Genomic DNA, 22,984 nt, shown 5'->3' on the forward strand with positions numbered 1-22,984 from the left:
AGGAAGGGTTTCAGTGCTCAATCAGATAGTCACTAATTTAAGCAGGTGTTTGGTATCTGCCTGCACTTCCTGCAAACTGCTATCAGGCATGCCAATTAAGAATTGCTTGAAGCAGTGATTTTGAAGATGGCAATCTTTTTCCAAATATTCTCAGTTATTTTCTTTTCTAGCAATGGGAGGTTTCCATCCTCTTCTCACAGTAACATGTAAGGCACAAAGTTTCTTGCTGCTGAAGCAATTTCCAAGTCTTTTACCAAGACTCAAGCACTTTGATACAAGCTGTGAGTTGCTGATCAGGGACATGAAGGTCAACTCACCCAAGGGCTGGTTGATCCAGCCAAGGGAAGATGCTGTGCAAGCACCACACACAGCCTTAGTGGTGCTGATAAAAGTACAGAAATGCTACCAGGACCCTCTGGGCTGTTGTATATTCATAGTTCAGTAGGACCCATAGGAAGAAGTCTACTCTGTTATACCAGCCCTGCTGGGGGAAGGTGGTGCATGCTGATGTAGTTCTAATGGAGATATTAAGTGCAGTACTTTGTTTATATCTATTATGGATCAGTTCAGATTATGCATTTACTGGAGATTATAAATCAACTTTTTATTGATACCCTGAGACAGACACAATGATATTTATTAATTCCTTTTCTGTACAGAACTCATTAAGTAATGCATAGGAAAACATCTGTGTATCTTCATATTTGCAAATGAGTTTCAGACCATTAAAGTTGTGCTGTGAGGCTTCAATTCCCAAAAATTTAACCACATATAGCTGGTGGGCCATATGTAATATTGAAAGGTTGCAGTTCTGCATTTGGGCAGGAGAACATCTTACAGGAGAGGAGTTGTCTGAAAGTGGAAGTGTGATTATGGAAACAAGAGCACAATGGAGGTAGATACGTAATTTAGACTCAACAATGAACAAAAGACTTAATGGCTGAGCATCTAACACTGGGATGAAAGTTTATCATCAGTGAGGACTGCTACTCATAGACAGTGAAACAACACTCACCTGACTCTTGAGAAGATTTCTATGTAGCTGTTCTCTGCTTAATTAACAAAGAGCACCAGATCAGTTGGAAAAGCAGTAGACAATTTTCCTGGAAAGATATCCTTCAATAGGGGTGAAGGAAAGAAAGACATCAAAACACTGTGGAGGCAGATAGCAGTTGCTTGTAATTTTCTCCTTATCCACCAAAACACATCTAACAAAACTTAGAGTATTTGTTTATATTAATATTTAAAATATGACTTTCTGCTACTTTATCAGACTTTAAAAAGTGAGTTTTTCACTCACTGTAGCTGACTTAATAACAAATAGTGTCTGTCTATAAAACTTATCTTACCCTGTGTGAGTTGGACTCTGCTTCAGATGTTTAGGAGCAAGTGAACATTTCAGATTTGCCTGTTTCCTTAATGCTTCAGTACTTGATAATATTTACAAATCTGTTATTAAGTAATAAATCTAAAACAATTTGACCTGTGACTTCCTTCCAAGTGTGTTTCACATACTGGGGAGATAACCACTACTTAAATATTTTTGAAGGTTCTTAACCTTCAAGATTAACATTTCAGTTTTATTTTCTATTATACATTGTAAGACTCCTCACTATTGCAAATTCATATCCTAATATGTAAATTTGGCCTTTACAAATTAGATATTAATTCCATGGTAAGTTGGTCAAGCACTGTAAGATGTCATGCAATCATCATATTGAGTAGGAGGGTGTGTTTTTCTACTCTTGGGTGTCTTTGCTTTTGAAACTGCTGGCAAAAGGAAAAAAATGGGTGGTATATTCTTGATTAGTATTTTGAAGTATTTTTAAAAATTTGAAGATTAAAATTAATTAGTTTTTGTTATTTTAAAGTCCAAACTAGATTTTTTGTCATAAAAAAAATGTTAAGATTAAATGTTCAGACATTTCAGCAGTTCTTAAAGCAGCAAACATGCTTTGGGTATTTTTATGTTTATTTTTCTCTTAACCTTGATATACCTTAGTCTAACTTTCATAACTTCAGTCTGGCAAAATATAATCACATAAAAAAAGATTTGCATCTAATCCAATTTCTAGATGCCCTGGAGCACTTTTCTTCATCTCCCACTGCAGTCCCAAAAGGATGCAGGCCTCTGGAGTTCTATGTGTTGCATCTGCCAGTCCCACAGGGACATCTGAGGTACCCAAGTGCATCAGAATAATATATGTTCTCGTGTTTGAAAAACTGAGCCTTATCCTCCTCAATTATTTTAATCTACTATTTTTATATTTTGTTATTTATGGATGCTAACTGGAGTTTAAATGCATCACTGAAAGGAAGTTCTATCAGAAATTTTGCCTAGCTCCAGTATACCTCTAATATTTCTTCCTAAAGAAGCTGAATTTATATGCTGGATGCTGATAATCCCGTGTGAAAGCTTCCCATTCCCCACTGCTTCTTTTCTGAATTTTTTACTTCTCTTGGAGATGAATAGGAAATGAAGACAAATTATGTCATATAAGTGTGCAGTAAAAGGTTAGTTCTTACTCCAACAAAAAATTGGAGGAACTTGTAACAGATACTTTAATTCTCCCTTTCAGTACATGATCTAACATGCCATTTAGTGAAGAGAAAATCGTGGGACTCAGACACCAGACACTTTCAAAGCTGTTTTAAGTTCTCATCCAAAGGCCATTTACTCAGTAACAAAAATCTCCTGCTGATTTCTGTGAATTTTACATCAGACTTGTACAGCCTTAAGTCTGGTGACTTTCTGTGCTGATTATTACTTGGGAAGATACTGATACTTGAGTAATCTCCTTGTCAGAGCAGTAGCTGTAGTAGTGACCTGTAAAAATACACATCTGGGTGCAGAACAGAGGTGGAATACACATATTATCTGAGTTGCCTCTGTTTTAAACAGGAAGGTAAGCAATTTGTAACTGTTATTGAAATATGTTTTGACAAATTTGGTTACAGAAATGGTCATGCAAAGAGAAAATTATGTCCAGCAGGGATATAGCTGTGAGATTAGCATCCTCTGCAGACAGAGGAGGATGTAGAGCAGTGTTTGGAGGGGTACAAGGAAGGCAATTGTTTTGTACCTTATTTGAGTAGCTGCTCTGAAGCCTGAGATGGAGAAGTTCTCTATTCTCAGCTGCCTCCTGATCATCATCACTGTGCCATACCCTTGACTAAAGGAAGAAGAGACAGTTTTAATGCTAAGAAATTAGTTCCATCTCAGTGCTTTTTCAGTCCCTGGCCCCAGGCCAGCATGGTTGTCCTTTACTTTTAGGAGTGTTTTATGTGGTATGGTAGAAGATTAACAGAGAAATGCTGAATTTGTGCAGTATTCTGGGCTTTGTATGCCTAAGTAAGTTTTACCCTAAGTCTGTTCTGAGCAGGGATACAATCTATTTTGTGGGGAAAATATTTCTGATATGCATTTTTTGTGCCAAGTCTCTACAAGAAAGGACAAAATTCAATTACTTGAATATAAGCACATAGTATCATCTTGATGCCCTACGGTACCTTAGATGTCCCTGTGGGACTGGCAGATGTGACACAGAATATCACAGGGACCTGCATCCTTCTGTAGCTGCAGCAGGAGGCTGAGGCAAGATGCTTCAGGTCATCTAAAATTAGACTTGATAGAATTCTTTCTGTCTGTGTGTGTGATTATATTTTGCCAACTAAAATTTTAAAAGTGTTCCTGCTTCTTATAGAACATGAAAAAGAAGAGACTACCAAATAGCTGTTTCCTGGATATTTTCAACATCTTGCATTGGATGCCAAAGGCTTTTGTCTCTTTGTCCCCCACATACAAAATAAGTAAAATATGTCATTTTATACGAGAAAGTTATGCAGAAAGGTCCTTTCTGTTTGTAAGTAGTTCAGCACTGCAGTAAACTCATCACAACCCCATCCCCAAAGAATTAATTCCAGAATAACTACTTAAATGGTGACTATTTAATAGTGACTGGTAAATAGACTTGCTCACTGAGAGATCACAGTTCATCCTGTGCACTGAATGCTAAAAAGGGGAAAAGAGTGTTTATTTTGATACCAGCTCCTGCAAGTGGTAGAGGTAGCCACGCCCTTGACAGTTCTGTGAGGCATCGTGGTGGTTACACAGGGATGCAGAGCAGGGCTGGGGAGTGCCCTGTGCCACTCCTGAGCCCAGGAGAAGGTGTTTGGTTTTGGGCATTTCCCTGTGGCTCTAGAACAGACAGGAGACAGGATGTGGGAAGCTTGCCTAGGAACAGTTGGGTCAGGGGACATGGGGATCTCCACAGCACAGAAACCCAAACTCTGGGCAGAGAGCACACAAGGAGCATGACTGTGCAGTAGTGGCTGACACTCAGTTGGGAATGGGGAGTGGGATCTATGTCCAGATTATGCTTTTAAAATAAATGCATAAGAAAATAAAATAAAATTATTAAACTGAAAGAGGAGAGGTTTAGCACAGATGTTGGGAAGAAATCCTTCACTGTGAGAGCACTGAGACACTGGACCAGACTTCCCAGAGAAGCTGTGGATGCCCCAGCCCTGGAAGTGTTCAAGGCCAGGTGGATGGGGCTCTGAGCAAGCTGGGATAGTGGAAGGTGACCCTGCCCATGGCAGGGGTTGGAACAAGATGATCCTTGAGGTCCCTTCCAAACCATTCTATGTTCCTCTGTTTCTGTGAAATTATTTAGAGAGAAACAGAGAGTGAAGCCTGTCACAGTTGCATATTTCCTTACTCAGTCTTTTTGATCCTGTTATCCATCTCACACTGGGATATTTAATTGGCCACACTAGATCTTTCAAAAAATGGGTGCCCATATCCAGGGCACTACAGCACTTCTTCCCACCTCTGTTGCATGACCCCATTAACAATTCTGTTCTCCCTTTAAAATTTATCTGTGTTCATATTGTTAACCTGGTCTGTGTTGAGTGTCTTCACATTTCATCAAAATCTTCCTAATTGCTGAGAATATTAAATGTAACTGGTGTTTAAATAGATTATTGAGTTTGATATGGATAGTTCAGCTGTCAGCAGTGCCTGTTGACTTTTCCCCATGCCACTTTCTGTTCCATCTTTTGATGGCTACAATAAGTTCCATTTTCTGCACTTTAGCTGATGATTTTCTGACATGGCAATGTTTTCTTAAATGTATTTCAGTGCACCTTAATCTTGTCTCACTCTTAGCTGATAAATCCATGTCATGATTTATCTCCCTCCCTTCCACCCAATCTTCTGTCTCTGCAGTTTTGCACTTTATTGCATCAACCTTTGAATGAGTCTGTGGTTGTCAAACTTGCTCTACTGTTTAACTGTCTTTTGTAAATACATCAAAGCCAGGTTTTTTCATGCTCCAGCCTAAGCAAATATCCACAATGTGACAGTTTAAAATGAAAATGTTACCATCTTGACATGTTATTAGTACCAATTCTGAGTGGGTGATGAAATCAGGTGCCCTGTAATTAAAGCATTTAATGCTCTTTTAAGTTTTTTCCTGAAATAAAATGGGATGTAGTAGTTTTCATTTCTCCCAGCAGTGCCTGTGTGCTTCTCCTTACTGCTGACAATTGAGGTAAAGTCACCTACACTGTCTTTTGCCTTTATCTTATTACTGCTTCTGAGCACTGTCCCGATATATGTCCTGTTCTACTCCTTCTTAAAGAGATTACAAAACCCTCCTTTTCCCTGCTTCTCTTAGTTCTCTTGATAGGGCCATGTTCAGCCTGATTTCCAGCAATTTTAATGAATCCTTTAAACTTATATTAGTCCTACAATTTCTTTTCTGTAGTGGGAGGAAAGAGCTAAGATTGTATAATGTAAATTAAGAGAAAAGCAAGTAGAACACACCCTCCATAATAGAATAGACATGAAATCTTTAGAAATGGATGGAGAAGTTTCCATTGCCTTCAGTGACATACACATCATTTAATGCCAAAAAGGCAGATGGGAGCATATTTATTAGTATTTACCTTAAGATTTTAGAAGTTAACATGATAAAAAGTAAAACAGAAATCTTTAATAGAGGAAATAAAGGAAACCTGGTGTCCTATGTAGCAAAAATAAAGGGCTTTCCATTACAGCAGCAAGGTTTGCCATTTATTGTGAAGGATAAGTTCAGAGTCTTGTTCATACCTTTTTCAAAATAACACTTTCAAGAAGACTTATTTGAGATAAATGTGACCAATTTATAAACCATACACTATGAGACACTTTAAAAGGAGTGTAAGCTTATTCCATGGAAGTCTCCATAGGTGGGCAAAATGCCGATAATAACAATATACAATGAATACTTTTTTTTCCTTTAAGAAATATTCTTGACATTCTGGAAAAAAAACCTACAGAAAATATGATGTGCTGATCAAGAGTAAGATTTTTATCTGGAAGTATTGTCAAAAATTCTAACACCCTATAAATTTTTCCTAACTTATTCTTTATAAAGCAGTACCCACTTTGCTTATGTGATTACTGACTGGTTTTAAAGTCTTAACCTTAGTTTTTTGTTTTTTAAAATAAGGTCCAGGTTTATTTGTCTATAAACAGTATTAACCATTTTTTTGCCTTCATTACATAAAGTTTTCCACTCAAGTGAAAAATAAAAAGAAAAAAGGAATGAAGAAATAGGGTCTTGAAGCCTTCATGGTAATGCAGGCATTTAGGGTGACTGATTACCTCAAGCTTTAAATTGTTTGAAAAAAAACACTTCCTCAAATTGTTTTCACATCCCATAAGAATTTTTTTAAAATACCTCTCTTACCTAAAAGGGCGAGAGAAAAGTTTGGTTAAGAGATACCCCACCCATTATTTCTGGGAGTTATCTGGTTATCTTGGCTCCATTTCAGGTTTGAGGTGTGGGTTACATCCCATACCATGCAGAATGTGGTGCTCTAGGCTTTGCTGAAGTGAAAGAATGTAAAATAAAAACTGCTAGTGGAAAAGTAGTTTGGGGGCTTGGCCCTTGAGTAAGGTGATGTGAGAGGGAAATTTTCCAAGCACTTACTAAGCCTAGGAGGAACATGTCATTCTGGTGGTGGACACAATACTTTGAATGATGAAAAATTAGTATTTCCTACAAAAGCTATTTTTCTTTCAAGTGTCAATATGGGAGAGTACTACTGACTCCTGTCTGCATCCATTTGCAGGAATCTCGGTGGCCTTTCTTGTTTGGAGCAATCATTGTTCCATCATTGATACAAGTCCTGATTCTGCCTTTTCTTCCTGAAAGTCCTCGGTACCTCCTCCTTGAAAAGCATGACAGGAGCAAGGCAGAAAAAGGTATGATATGTTACTTTCTTGCAATAAAGAGTGTTTATTGGAGGGATTTAGGCTGGAGATCCCTGATTCTGATACCACACTTGAAGCAGAATATTCTCATAGAAGAGGATTTCTTGGCAATAATTTTTCTCATCTTTTTTGTTTGTCTCTGTATGCATAAATATAGCTGTAGCTTTGAAGTTTTTATAAATTAAATTCTCCAGCAAGAACTTATATAACATAACACATGGTCATAGAGACCTAACCAAATCATCCTGCAGTTGTGTGCCAGCCACTCTGTGCAGGGTTCATTTGGAAGTGAAAGGCGATTTCAGTCATCGTGACTCCCCCTTATCTACAGTCTTTGCACTTTGACTAATAAAAACACTGATTCTGCTGCTGCCTTTTTTCCCCAGTAGTCACTGTGCTTGACCCTGTGTTCTGTAACTCAATAACCTTTGTAGATCTAATAAAACCCCCATACATCTGTTTAACTGAAGCTTCCATATTGCTTCAGCCTCACAGACACAGAATATTTTGTCCTTACTTTAGGTTCTAGGTATTAAATGATTTTCTTGTGTGATCAGAGTTGCTGCATTCTCCACCCCATTACATTTACTGTGGTCCCAATACAGCTGAGAGAATGTTAAAAATTTGGTTTAGTTTATAATAATGACATATGAAAAACAGGAGTCTACAAAAAAGGAGCCTGATTATAACACCAAAATATCAAACATAAGTGATTTACAAACTATTCTTAAAAACTTTGTTTGAATATGACCCTTAGCCTTTTCAGTCAGGAACTAGTTGCTTGCAAAATTACTTGTAAAGCATGTATCAATGCCTGAAATATAAATGTACTAATTTTTAACATGAAATTAATGCAATTCTATCCAATTTCTTCTATTTGGAAACAAAAAATTGGCATTTTTTGCTCTGAAGAGCCCTCTGAAAAAGAAATAGCACACTAATGAAGAGACTCCCGTTTTGCCCCAATTTGGTGTTGAATGAAGAATTCTATAAATTATAAATTGGAGCTTTATATATTATATAAAATTATATATTATAATATGTATGTATTCTATATAGATGTAATACATTATAGATAATAATAGATTATTTATATATTATATTAGATGTATGTTATATTAATTATAATTTGGAGCTTCAGACACTTAGAAATATGGTTCAATGCTTTAAAAATAAAAAAGAGCACAAAAGCAGCAAGGTTTTGGGGAGAGTTCTTTAGCTTCACAGAATCAGCAGAGTTTTGAGGAGGCAGAGAACAGCTTTTCCAAGCACCATGAAGCAAGGGCTGCCCTGCCAGCTGTGCTCAGAGCACCCAGCAGGGGTGCAGGTCCCAGCTCAGGATGGCTGTTGGGTGGAAAGTTCTGAAGAACCATGGCTGGGCAGGGAAGAAATGCCTTTGGGTGCCAAGTTTAAACTGGCTAGTTCCTGTCTGATAAAACTGTAGATTTCCAGAGCTATGGGGGGCAAAGAGTCTGCATGTGCAATGCTATTTTATAATGTCACATTTGCTATGAGGTGCTACTGAAAATCCTGCTGCAGTACCTGGAGACCTCAGCACTGACACTGAAACTGGACCTCTCATAGGTAGAGTTTAAAAATTATAAAACATGGAAGTAAAAGGACACCACCTGCCTTAAAACCCACACCATTCACTGTTGCTGGTAATGTGCCAGCTGCACTCCGGGGTGTTTTCAGCATATATGTTCTGAAAATAATTTGAAATCTAATCCAGAGGCATTGGAGGTAGGTTTTGGAGTAGAAGGCATCAGGAGAACAGTTGCCTGGGTAAATGAACTTTAGCTGCTGGCTTGCTGATTACAAGAAGATGGCTTTCTTGAGCCACCCTAAGGACTATAAATTTATATACTCTGAGAAAAAAGAGACAACTGGTATGAAAAGCTTTTCAAATAACTGCTTATGCATATATGCTTTTGGATTTTATTAATTCTAAAAGAAAGATATGTTGTAGTGTAACTCATTTTGAGTGTAGTCTACAGTGGAATTCAAAAAATAGGAGAGTGAATCAACAATCAAGAAAAATCATTTGGATATTCACATTATCAGCAGAAATGGGGGAGGAAAAGTCTAGGTATTAAGGAGACTGGAGGAGTTGTGATTTATTAAAATGCCCTTTTGCTTGTAAGTCATATAATGACAAAGCAGAATTCTTCATTTAATGATGACTACAGTAATGCTTTTAAATTATTTGCCTCTTAGCTTAAATCTGCATATTAATATTGGAAATTTGCAACTCTTTCTACTGACTAAATCCCTTTTCTTCCCCTTAATGGATCAAGGCTATTCATGCAAATATATATTTCACTGTGGATTATACCTTGTCAGAGAAATAAAACTATTATCAGCAAAAGGTCTGCTGTGTTTAAAGCAGATGACTACGTTAGTCTTTATGAAATACTCTAAAGTATACATGTATATCAAAACTCCTAAAATGGAGCTGACAGCATTAATCTTCCTAATTGTTTTAGAGCAATAATATCCAGTGAGATAATGTAGGTCATTGAGTTTCCACAGAGTTTTGCCCTTGCTTTCATCCCCTCCTTTTCTTCTCTGTCTCAGGAGATAACCAGTCTATAACTACCAAAATACAAGTGGTGCCTTTTCTGGCAGACATCTTTGAGGGGTAAATAAGAGACTGAGAGAAGGGGAAGGACCAAAACCTGTTGTGTTAATAATGAAAAAATGAAAGAATGGACATAGAGGTTTAGAGTAGAGAGGCATCATGTGCAACCTTAAACCACACCTCCGTGAGAGAAGCTATTTTTTGGGGCACAGGGGCAGAGGTGCTTCAGATGAGTGAGGTCTCCTGGGTCCCATTAGCAGGGTTTTGCCCAGTGCCCTGCTCTCCCCTCACCAGCAGAGCAGGCTGTGCACGCTGTGGATGGCTGAGCCGACCTCTGGCAGATCGGACATACGGACACCACATCTGACTTGCTGCTGTCTGCTGCCAAAAGCAGCACTGACAGAGAGCTTGGCTCTTCTTCCTGGAGCTCACCAGCCTGTGTCCTACTCCCTGAGACACAAAGGAACTGAACTACCTCTCATATTCCTGTCTCACTGCTGAATGTAGGAGAAGTGATCCATGTCTTTTGGGGAGAGAACAATCCACTGGAACAGCATAATCTGTAAACCTGCATAGCCCAGGAAACTAAGCCTGGTAATGAAGCAAGGGCAGAACCATCCCAGCTCCTCTCCCAGGTCCCATAACTAATATTCTTCTCATTTGATAAGAATAGAAGGGAAGAAATTGCCTAACTGGTGTGATCCTTCTTCAAGGCCAGATAGCAGAGGAGAAATGCGTATTTAAGTGGTTGAAGAGAAGGACTTTGGAAGGAGATTGTGGAAATGAAGAGTGACAGGGATAGAAACAGGTAGAAAAAGAAAAACCTGCTGCTCTAATTACATCAGTTTACCATGCAAGTTCTAGGACAGTAAGTGTGGGATTTCACATTAGCTGTCTATTTTCTGCATGCCAAGTGCACCCCTGATCTGTGAGTATCACAATGATGTAATATAAATAAAATCAGTAGCAGTGATAAAATGGAACATTTTTTTATGACTAAAAACATTGGTTATAAACACTTGCAGTTGGAGAGTTGTCTTTTTTGAAGTGCACTTTTACAGGGGGGAACCTTTCATTTTCTATGCAGCTACAGTAGCAGCTCATGTAAATCAGTAATGGAATTCAGCTGGTATCCCAGCTTGCCAGAGAACAAGAATATTGTTATGTCTTAAGGGTCAAACATCTTGGATAAAATGTCACAACAACATCTGTTGGTGACATACAAAGTATGTTCATCTAGTATGTTCAGTCATATATTAAATGTCCCATGGTTATAAAAGAAGCATTACAATAGGTATAATGAGCAGCTTAGATTTAAATTTTTAGAAAGATGGATTAGGTTTGATACCTTTTTATGTGACAAAAGAGCGAAGCCACTCCTGATTTAAAAAAGCAGGTAGTCAGTTTTTTACAAAGCCTTCAGGAGGCCCACATGGACTGGAGAGATGTTAAACCCTAAGTTCCAACAGGAACAAGTTACTGAAAATCCAGTGATTAAAATAAGTTGTTGTGACTGACAACAAGCAAGTGTATGATTTATTTTTGTTTCTCTGTGCGTTTTGTATATCTGTAAGGATTATAAACTATTCTTACTGGAAAGGAAGAGACAGCCATGACTACTACACTTGCTGGCTTACAGTAAAGGTTTCATCTCAGATGTTTGCCTGCGAAAGCTGGAGTGATTGTGGTGTGCCTGATTTGTTTTTAAGCTTTTCTTAAACCTCCTGTCTTTTAAAAAGGATATAAGGTCCTTTTTTAAAATACTTCTCTTACCTAAAAGGGCGAGAGAAAAGTTTGGTTAAGAGATACCCCACCCATTATTTCTGGGAGTTATCTGGTATTTCTGGGAGTTATCTGACTTTTAATACAACACTGTTTACCAATTCTTGTGTTATTTTAGGGTGGTATGTATATGTTTTGTTTTATCTGTATATTTTGGCTAGTCTCAGGTGAACCTGAACAAGCCTATTGGTGTGTGTAAAACCACATATACAAACAGGTAAAGATGTAATTCTTAGCTAGATAATAACTCAAAAAAAGCCCCTGTGTGTTCTTTACTTCAAAGAAGAGGGAGGTGACTTGTGGGAAAAGCCTAATGCCATTTGCCTGCACTTATATTTTCTGATATTTTTTCCTTAAATTTTGCTAAGCTGCATGCTAATAGATGATCAATATTTTTCTAGCTCTAAGTGGCATTGTTATATCTCTTCTAGGAAGATACATCTGAATTATTCTTTGGGATAGTCAGTACTCTAATAAAATTAGTTTATATGAAAATAACTTAGTTCATTTTATAAATTATTTTTGTGTTGACATGGAGTTATTACAGGGAAATTTCTACTGTCTTCAAGAGTGGACAAAGAAGATGCTGTTTAAGCAGAACGTAGACAAAGATGTGTGAAACTGTGTAACACTGGATTTAATATAACTAATCATCAGGAAAGTAAACGTGTCCATGGGAAACAGATGACAATAATACTTCCACAGCTTATTTTAATTTCTTGTCTGTTTCTTTTCAAAGGATAAGCCCAAAAAAACTTTGGCCACTTCTCTCTTTTTCTGTATCCTCTTGCCTGGTGCTGGCTTTATACTGTAAACCATTCAATAACATTTTGATCATTTAAAATTTCTTCTCAAAGTTCACATTTTAATTGTTAACATGTTATTGTTGATAACAATACTTTCTTTGCATAGTCCTGGAAGTACTATAGTGGAAAAATAATTAGTAATTCCCCATGTAGCTGAGATGTTGAGTGTCCATCTTCAGTTAATCTAAAGACCCAGCTGGTTTTAGACATGGTACCAACTGACTTTTTTTTCAGGTCTTTGAACCTCTTTCAGGTGTTTCACTTTCACTTAGGTGAGATGAATAAAAAGTGGTGGTGTAAATGGAAGGGTTTCTTGACTTTCCCCTTGAGTGGAACCTTCCCGTTCTTTTGCTGTTTATGAAGGCAGTATTACAACTTTTGAAGGCTGAGCTTCTATAACCTTCTGATCCAAGGGAATTAAACAGGAATCTGGAAAGTTTTCAAAGTTTCTAGACTTGCAACTCCTTAGACGGTTTTAAGTGTTACATGAAAATAAGGCTTCCCTACAGAGAGAAGCAGCCACTCACGGAGGGAAATGAGTCATTGCAGCAAGGAGAGGAATGACTGCCGTGCTTCTCAGTGCCAGTAATGCCAGGGTTTAGAATGTAAAACTAATAAATTGAACATTGCACATTGAAAGACTTTTGAGTTTTCCTATGTCCCTGCTAATGCAGAATTTATTTCCACATAATTTATATGGAAAATTGTGATTCTTATGGTACTGAAAAACTGGTAATGGAAGAAAATTAAAGACATTGAGTAGCAGGAAAATGTTTTTCCAAGAAGGTTGGGTGATGTCTATTCAAAACTATGCATGTAGGGCATAGTAATTTCTTAGCATTTCTGGACTTGTTGATAATTTTAAGTATCCACCAAAGTTTCCTAGTGGCATTTACACCTCATTTCTTATTGCCATGAAGGAAAGAAATTGGCTGTTTATGTTTTTTCTACCTTGTACTTGACAGTTTTGGTAATTGTAGTTCTTTGGTTCCTGGTCCCTCTAGAAATACAGCAAGCTCCTTTATGCAGGAAAGACAGATTGCTATATTTTTACTTGACTGCACCTATATTTTTGACTTGTGTGCCCTAAAGTAATGACGAGGATCCTAAGGACAGGAAAAACAAAGGAAATTGTGCACTGACCTAATTTGCACTGATAAAACAGATGTAATGGAAGACTTTGGTGATATATGCTCATGGAAAATTATGGTGATATATGTCATTTACATTTACATTTCTTATCACTGTCTTTGAATACATCACATTCATTAAAATGAGTGATTATCATGTTATTTATTAAAAAACATGCAACAACAAAGGACAAAACTGAGCAGCTTAAAGTTTTAGTTCCAAGGTCTCACTTCGTTAATTCATTTCTGACTCTACAACCTGTATAAAAAGATAAATCTTGTGCTTTTACACAGAGATTTAAAACTTCTGACCTCTCCTCTCACAAGAGAGAAACTGGTTATCAGAATATATGAATGTTATGAATTGACTCAATGCACAGAGGTAGTTCATCCTTTAAAAAAATCATCCTTCTTGTTAAGCAGAATCATTAAAATGCATTAGAAGTGCTAAGTGCCTCAGAAAAACTTGGCCCAGAGCTCAAGTTAGTTTCCTGCACCGCCAGACTGGGAGCCAGGCAGAATGTGCAGCCTTGTACAGTCACCAAAGTGTCAGAGAGGGATGCTCTGGGGAGGCCACCAGTTCATTTGTGTGACCTGTCTCTCACAACAACGAAATGCCACCAGTTGGCCTTTTCACCTATTGGGTAAAGATAAAAATTTGTAACCTCAAAATCTAAATAGAGTCTGGATATATTAACCATGACTAGTCAATATCTCTAATTTTCTTGACCATCAAAGTGCTTTTTATGATCCGAAGGTGTGTAAACATAGTGAAATATGTGGTCATTTGTTTATAGGCAGTGTTATGCAAAGCTATGGATAAGAAAAATTGATTTGGCCCTTAGGTGAAGTAAATGAACTTATTCATTTAATAAAAATAACAATTTAAAGTGACCTGCTGTGTAAAGGATTGTTTTGAGTGTTAGCATCCTACTGGGTTGCAAAGCCTTGTTGCAGGGGTGTGTGTAATGTCATTGTTTCTCTGCAGTCACTCTGAGATGATGAGCATTTTAAACATCTCTTAAAATGCCAACCCCTGTGGTATGTTCATTAGATTGAGACAAAAGTATCACCTGCATAGACAGAATCTGTCAAACAAGGTTGGTGGAGACACATCACGTCTGGTTGGAGGTATTTCTATCTTGGAGGAGGTGTGAGGTGGAAAGGCTGTTTTATTCACCGTGGAAGGATATTTCAGTAAGCTATCAGTGTGCAATACTAAATAGTGTCTTTCTGAGGAGATGAGGTTGGTTGCTTGCTTGCTTGCTTACATTGGCCATGTAAATTTGTTCCCATGACTCCAGAATTGAGAAATATAAAGTCTTTAACTGCTCTGGATGATTATTTATAATATTAACCTGACAAAGCAAATTCTTGTCTATATGCTAGTAAAAACAAGAGGTAATATGAAGTAATAGTAGCTATTCCTTTCCAGTATCTGCATTTTCTTGGTTTACCAGACTTATATGAATTTTTACCTCTTACTTCTTTCCTAACCAATCTATCTCCAGCAATGAAGCCAGCTATACTGTTAGGCTGCAAAAGTAGCCAAGTCAAATAATGTTCAGAGATGCTTTGGTAATAAATATTTTCGAGGGTTTTCACTCTTCACTGGACATTAGGCTATATTATAGATAAAATAACAAAAAAGAGGTCTTGTAGGGAGACAAAGAATCTATGGTTTTGTTTCCATTTTTGACCCCAATAGCAGGGGTGAACCAGATCACATCCAGAGCAGAATGATACTGTTGGCAGAAGAATAATGAAGTTGTAGCACATGTATGCCTCCTGTTTATGCCAAATGTTTCCATTTTAAAGAAGCAACAGAGTTATAAATGCACACAGTGCCACGTGTCTGGCCTAAAGTACACGTCCTCTCTTTGCAGCATTTCAGAGATTCCTTGGGAAAGATGACGTGTCTCATGAAATAGAAGAAGTTTTGGCAGAGTCTCGAGTGCAAAGGAACACCAAGCTGGTGTCCATTGTGCAGCTGCTGAGAACCCGCGCGGTGCGATGGCAGATCGTCACCGTGGTCGTCACCATGGGCTGCTACCAGCTCTGTGGGCTAAACGCTGTAAGTGTCCCTCCTCAGGCCATGGCATCCCCTGGGGACCTCCTTTTCTTTACAGCAAGGCTTGGGTTACACCGTTCACCAACCTCTATGGGCTCCTTCTTTTGGCTGTTTTGTATTACTAATGACTCTGTGAGACCAGTGTGTGGGAAGATCCGCAGGGATCTGCATTGTTTGGGGGGTTTTAAAACAAAAAAATGTTTGAGGAAAGTCATGTTGTGTTAACTTTGAGGGAATACATGAAAAGGTAGAAGAGATCAGCAAAGTAAGAACATGCAGTTTTTACTTCTGATACTCAGGTTCTCTGTTTCTGGATATGCCCCATACTTATTCAGTTTTTTCAGTAGACATTTTGGCTTGGATTCTTTCAGTTCAGTACTTACAAGAAATAAAAAGTGATATATATGTGATTTTAAAAGGTCGCACTGCACATTTGATTTTTTTGTTGCTTCAATATTCCTGTTTTGGAAAGTGAAGTGAAAGAGGGAAAAGACATAAAACTGTGGATCCTTCTGACAATTAATATGTGTGGGGTTAATGGATATGAGAAGTCTCCTTTACCATCTATCTGAGCCTATATGAGGTCACAGAACCACGTAGGTTGGAAGATCCCTTCATGTGGGCCAAGCCCTTGCTTAGAGCAGAAACAACTTCAGGGCTGTCTCAGGCTCCTGAGGCCCCTGTGCAGTTGAGTTTTAAATATATTCAAGGGTGAAGGGTCCATAACCCTCCTGATCAACCTCTGCCAGGTGTTGACACCACTTACATTGTGAAAAGCGTTTTCTTTATATCCAGCCAGAACTATCCATGCTGCAGCTTGTGCCATCTGGCTTAGATGCTTTATTCTGCAAAAAACAAATATTCTCTTGAAGCACCTCAAAGCAAAAGGGGTTTTGTCATAGGTCAAAGGCATTACTTGCTTATAGATAGGATAAGCAATATTCTTGCTGCTGCAAGGAACCCACCCCCCTTGTGCTCTGCAGCAGACTCCAGCTAGATTTTCCCCCCAGGGCTAATAAGTCCATGTGCTTTTGTATCTATGAACACTAGCTCAGGCTTATCTCAGATATCTCTATAGCTTTAAGACTCCAAATAAATGTAATTTGTTCAAGACCATTTAAAAGATTAATGCAATTGGAACTCTGATATCTAAAAGCTTTTTAAGAAATACTAGGAAGGAGTTAGAAGATTTTTTTCATCCTGTGGGATAAACTATAATACTGTTTATATAGGTGGTATTTTCCTCAAATGGTAGGATTTCAGTGCTAATGGCAGGTTATTTTATGCCTCATTGTGGATACGTTTTTGAGAAAAAAAACACCAGAATTATCTTGTCATCCAGTCTTTTTAAGATTTATCAACACATAAAGGAAGAAATGTCACTTATAGTAATAAACAGACTGTTCAAATAATGGAACACATTGCCTAAAAAAAAAAAAGGTCACAGCTAAATTTTCAGGGGAAATGGAAGTGTTTTGTGACTTTGAGGATACTTAATAGTTGATAGAAAAGCCAGCGCCATGGCTTAAGTGAGAGTGTGGTTGGACAGTCAGACATGTCCAGTCCAAAATGGATGCCAGAGTTACTTTAAAATGCCATTAGATAGCCACTTTCAGAAAATATGCCTTAGAGAAATAGTCTTTGTCAGGGAACCTGTGCATTGAGTTGGCTATTTCAAGGCTTCCTTTTCTATTATTACTTTGCTTCTCCTCTCAAGCAGTGTCGCCAAACATGAAAAAACTTATTCACACAAAAACTGTGTTTTGAAATGGATTATTTAAACAGTTGTTAGTTAACAGTAAAACAAAAAAAAATTAAAAGACAGGTCAAGAGAAATAGCTGGACACTTGATTAAGACACCAGGCTTTGGAAACTTGTCCCTTTTGCTTGGCTTTCCTGGCTGATGCTGCTCGAGTCACCCGAAGCTCCAAGATGAGAGGACAGGTCTGGGTGTGACAGATTCTGGTGAACCTGGGTCTTAGTTTGCCTGAATTCATCTGAACCAATGTTCTGGGTGTGAACCAGCATCAGCCAGGTTTTGCTGACAGGGAAGGCTCCTTCTAACTCATTTGCTTTGTCTGTGCTGCCCTGTTAGTCAGTCTGGTCTTTTCCACAACTACCATCTGGACAGGGCATATGGGAAAGTTTGGATTCCTTCAGGCGAGAATCTCAGGACGTTCTCCAGGGAAATTGCCAACTGGCAGATTGCTGTAATCATCCTGCTGGTACCTGAGAACACTTGCTTCTTTTTAAGGATTTTACTTAAAAAAATTTGTTTTGCTTTAAACAGTACATTTGTTTATTTCCACATGGAACAGGAATCATGGTGAAGCTCTGATCATGTTAATGTTTTCAATTATAACAAAATACCAGACAGCCTGACCTAAACTGACATAAATAATTTCCTATTAGTCTCTTTTACTCTGTTAACATTTATTTGATGTATATAAACCATAATAAATTTATTTATCCTCCACCATTTTATCTCAGTTGTAAAGAAGTCACAAAACTACGGTGAAGTTTTCACTGGTGAAGGTTATACTTTTTCATATCAAGGAATACACTGTATGACATATTGCTCTAAGGGAGTCATTCCCAAAGTATGATCCCTAGGCTTCTGTAAAGCCTGTTCTTCAGGCTGCATTTCGGTGCAAAGGAATTATTCTGGGATGGATCTGAGGATGTTCTCAATATGCAAATGATCTGTCATGGTGTGCGCTTCACAGCTGGGGTGGAGAGCACCAGGCAGTGTAGGAAGGGTGAGTGTGGTGTGCCTGTGTCTCTGCTGTTGCCCAATTAGTTTCTGAGCCTTCTGCACCATTTTCCACAGCTCCTTCATTCAAAAATGTTTAGCCTAATCATTAGCTAGCTTTCTTAGCTGATGAAATCATTAACAAAAACCATGTTAGAAAAATTACTTAAGTGAAATTAGAAAAGTGACCATTAGCCTAGTAAGTATGCCTAGCAAAATTGCCAAAGTTTTTTCTCTCCTTAATGGTACACAGGCTGAAAAACATTAAATATTTGTCTTTAAAACTGTACACTTTGTTAATTTTTATCCTAATTTCTTTTGTACTGCTACAGAGAGTAATAAGTCTGTGAATCTTATCCTGGTTTTGCTCTGCCAGTTTTTAATCTAATTACTTCTAATTACTATCAGTGGTCAGTCATGCTCTTCTGTGAAACCAGTTGCAAAACATCTTATGTTCTTGTTGCATTCTGGCAAATAATTCACAAGTTAACTGCTTTAGTGGCTCTTCGGTCTCCTCTTTTAAATTGTGCATACCTGCAGCATCTGTCAATTTTAGAAGATCTAGGTGCTATATAAAACTGATATCAAGGATGAAATGCCTAAATTACATGTTTTCTAGCTTTACTGCACTAAATCAATCTTGCAACTTGTAGTATGAAGAAAAAAATTATTACAGTTTTTGTGCTACTTTGTTCTGCTTATAAACTGTCTTAGGAAGTGAATACATTGTCAGAGTACTGGGTTCCCCCAAAATTTTGAGTGAGCATAAACATTTCAGAGAGAACTGGAAACTGATGCTTGGTTTTGATTGTCTGTGCTCTGTGTCAGCAGGGCTGGGCACACTTACCTGCAGCATGTGCTACACAAAGGCAGATTACTTCATGTAGAGAAGTTTGTTGCTATCATTTCTTGTCACTGCATCTGTCCTGGTGAAAGCTGATGTGCCAGCAGTAGGCATAAGTAAGGCGATAAGGTGACTTTTTACTCCTTGGTGTGTTACTTTGCTTGGGGTTTAGGTAATATGAGTTGGATTTTCTTCTTTGACCTAGGGCAAGCAGCTTTGCTGAAGGTCTAGCTGGGCATTTAGAAATTTAGAAAAACTTTTTTTTTTTTTTCTTTTTTCAAAACTGCTGAGTTAGTTTCTTGACAAACAGGTGTAGCAAGTGCATTGCATACTGGCAGGTAGCAGGGTTTTCCTCATGCAATCATAACACATCCATCCATCAGACAAGCCTTGTATTTACCTGTGTTTTCCCTGTTAGGGCTTGTACCAATGAGAGTGGATGGGAAAAGATATCACTGCTACTTTAATGTTTAGTGCCATCTTTATCTAGGGCTTTAAGTTTTGCTGTCACAAATGGTTGTGACAAATTGTTGTTGTCAAAATGTGTTGTCAGAGATAAATTATCTGTGGTTTAGAACTTTATTTTCTTTTGATAATCAGTTATTTCAACCATTTGTCATTTCATTCTACTAAATCATTTATCTATTTGTCTCCTCTTCTTGCATGCTTTTGGCAGCCAAAATCTTTGGCTAGTTCTTTCCTGTCACCTTGAGTCAAAAATAAATATATGGTTTTTGAACATAGTTATGACTCTGATGATTACCAAACTTGATATTTCAGAATGTTGCCACTATATATTCTCTGCCTGGATATTGTCACTGCTGGATATGGTTTTACTGATTAAACATGGTTGACTTCCTCTAAGTCATACAGCCTGTATTTCTGTCCATTAGTGACACCTACTTCAAGCCTATGATTAATTTCATCCCAAAAACAGCATTTTGCTTTCCTCAGGCAACTTTAATCTTAAAAGTATCTTTTCTTTTTGTGGATAATGATGAGAGATTGCGGGGATGGCTTGACTGTCCACACTCCAGTAAGGTTAAAGCAGAAATAACATCTCACACCTTCTGTCCAAAAGCAAGCAGCTTCTTCAGTGCCTCACAACATCTCTTTCCTGTTCTCTCTTCTGTTGTTACATGCTATTGAGGTATTCCATAAAGCTGCACAAACCTGCTTGGTAAGCCACACAAAACCTATTTGTACCCTGTTGCTCAAGCTTAAAGTGAATTTCTTTGATTTACTCCTGAAGTGAATTAAATTAAATTAAGTTGAAGCTGTTTGTAATTCTGCCTGGGTCTGCAGGTGGAACTACAGCAGCATTGTGCCTAATCCACCTGGAATTTGCACTTTCCCTACATCTGTTGTCCTGTTTGGCCCTCAGTGATTTGGGAGTGCTCAGAATTCTAACAAGTCTCACCTTGAGCAGATTAAATGGTTGAACTGAAGATCAATATATTGTAGTTCAACCTATAATGATTAATAACTCATTTTATTCTCTCTGATACAGATCTGGTACTACACAAACAACATCTTTAGTGAATCTGGGATCAATCACGAGACAATCCCTTATGTTACACTAAGTACTGGTGCTGTTGAGACTCTGGCTGCTGTATTTTCTGTAAGTATGGTTATAAAAATCCATTAGCATGCTTGATATTTAAATATTATTAGATTTCATTTTCTTATACAGCTTAAAATATAGAAAGAATAGTATGTTCATTAAGTGTAATGGTTGATAATGCAATTCAAAATATTATTTCTAATTTTAATCCTAAAATAAACTTTTTTCTTGGAATATTTTTAACGTGCTCTTTAATTTTAGACCCATAGAAGGAACAGAAAAAGTTAGTATGTCCTGCAGAGCTTTGTATGCATGAAGAGAAAGAGGGCAGAAAGAGCAAGGCCCAAAGTATACTAAGTGGTAACTCATAAATTATTTCACCAGGTTGAACCACCTTACCTGATAGCAGTTTATTCACATCTCACAGTCCTCTCGTGTGCCTGCTGGGCAGCAGCAGTGCAGCTGGGAGAAGGCTGAGGCACAGCTCAGCTGCAGGTGTTGTGTGCCTGGCAGAAACAGCCACCCAGCAAAGGCAAACCTGCCAGAACAAGGGACTCCCACAGGGTGTTCAACTCTGCTGCCTTACTCAGGACAAACAGGCATCCTTTCCTAATACATCAGCTCCAGAGCAGGTCCTTTGCTCTGAATGTAGAGGAAGATGTCAGTAGAAAAACTCATCCATGCACATTTTTCTCTTTCCTAATTCAAAATGGAAAACTTGACTGGAGAAAAAAATACACAAAATGAGCAAACTAAAACTCCAAGTTTTTGTAGGTGATAACACAACTAATTGCTAAAGGAAATACATTTATGATTGAACTGCAATACATAAGAAGCAATGAGACAAGTCTTTGGAATGGAAAGTTGCAAACAAGCAAGTAGCCTTTCTTTGTTTGAATATTTTGTTCGTATATTTTATACCAACACTATTTGAACAATACTGAGCACAGCAGCAAGCATTTTTAAATGTCACAAGAATGCTTTTGAAAAAAGAATCCTTTTCACTGGCAGAGTAACTGATTATGACCTACAAAATGTTAAACTAAATCCAGCTATCAGGTATGTTTTTTTAGCCTAGGACATATAGGGTCACAAATTTCTTCTGTTGCTTGTGAATTTCCACAAGTCTGGTTTTGGTTAAATTTATTTTTTAAAAAAAATTAAACAGACTGATTTTATGATTCATTTTAATAGGTAGAAATAGAGAAATATGAAAGTGTCTACCTCTTATAATTTCTTTTTTCTGATACTGCACACATGCTTCTTTGATTAAGATATATGGATAAAATAATAATGATACTTCTACCACTGTTTTAAGTGAAGAATACCCCTCTTTTATGTGAAAACAGATGATAATTACATGGAGATGATTCCATGATATTAAAGCCATTCTATAAATAGGGTCTGTTATCTTTTCAATTCTTTCTGTGCTGTCAGTTTGTGGGGCTTATTCAGAGCACACTCTTCATACATAATGAGGTGGATGGGTGAGATTTGGCTCCTGGTATGTGCAGTAACTTTTTGTACTCAAGAGGAGATTTTTTTAATATTTCTTCTGTTAATGCTACCTGCTGTGCCTCTGGAAATGCTGATGTACCAGTATCTCTGTTCTATTCCAATTTCTCAGTTCAAGACACACTGCTTTTAGTCTTAATTTTGTTTCCTTAATCTTCATAAATGTTTCATTGTTGTTGTTTAAAGGAACAACAACATGAATTTAGTTTTTCAGTTAAAGTTTTTGCAGCTTATTTATTCGAATAATTTCCTATCAAGTTTTCATGCCTAGCACAGAGGACAGGGGATTCCTTCCACTCCCAACCTCTCCCAGAGTTTCCTTTCAATATTTTTTTAAAAATCTTTCACAGCCTTAAATGTTAAGCCAGGTCCATGTCTTTTGTACAACTCAGGGAAAAAAACAGAAGAAAACAAGAAGAGAACTTAATTTTCCTGGTATTTTTTAGTATGTTGTGTTTGCTAGCAGGAATCAGGTTTTACTCACAATAAACTCCAGAATTTCAGTAGGAAATCAGTTATACAGATATAGTTTCTGTCTTCTTAAATAAAATGGCAATTGGAAATGTCCACTAGAAATCATGTACTATCTGTGATCATTATGAATAAATAAGGTTTCATGAGACTGAGCCTCAGGAGTATTGATGACCTCCATTGATGAGACCCTCATGAATGCCA

At 37.6% G+C, this 22,984-nt stretch overlaps 1 protein-coding gene across 2 annotated transcripts in view; it reads left to right on the forward strand.

Annotated features, from left to right (window-relative positions):
• Window positions 1-22,984, forward strand: part of SLC2A9 (solute carrier family 2 member 9) — an 82,080-nt gene that overhangs the window by 21,472 nt on the left and 37,624 nt on the right. For both annotated transcript variants that reach the window (XM_015625603.2, XM_015625602.2), the window contains exons 6-8: window positions 7,123-7,255; window positions 15,450-15,637; window positions 20,741-20,851. In XM_015625603.2, the coding sequence (XP_015481089.1) occupies window positions 7,123-7,255; window positions 15,450-15,637; window positions 20,741-20,851 (432 nt within the window). The remainder of the gene's footprint in view (window positions 1-7,122; window positions 7,256-15,449; window positions 15,638-20,740; window positions 20,852-22,984) is intronic.

This window comes from Parus major, chromosome 4 (assembly GCF_001522545.3).
Source record: "Parus major isolate Abel chromosome 4, Parus_major1.1, whole genome shotgun sequence".
NCBI classification, from domain to species: Eukaryota; Metazoa; Chordata; class Aves; order Passeriformes; family Paridae; genus Parus; species Parus major.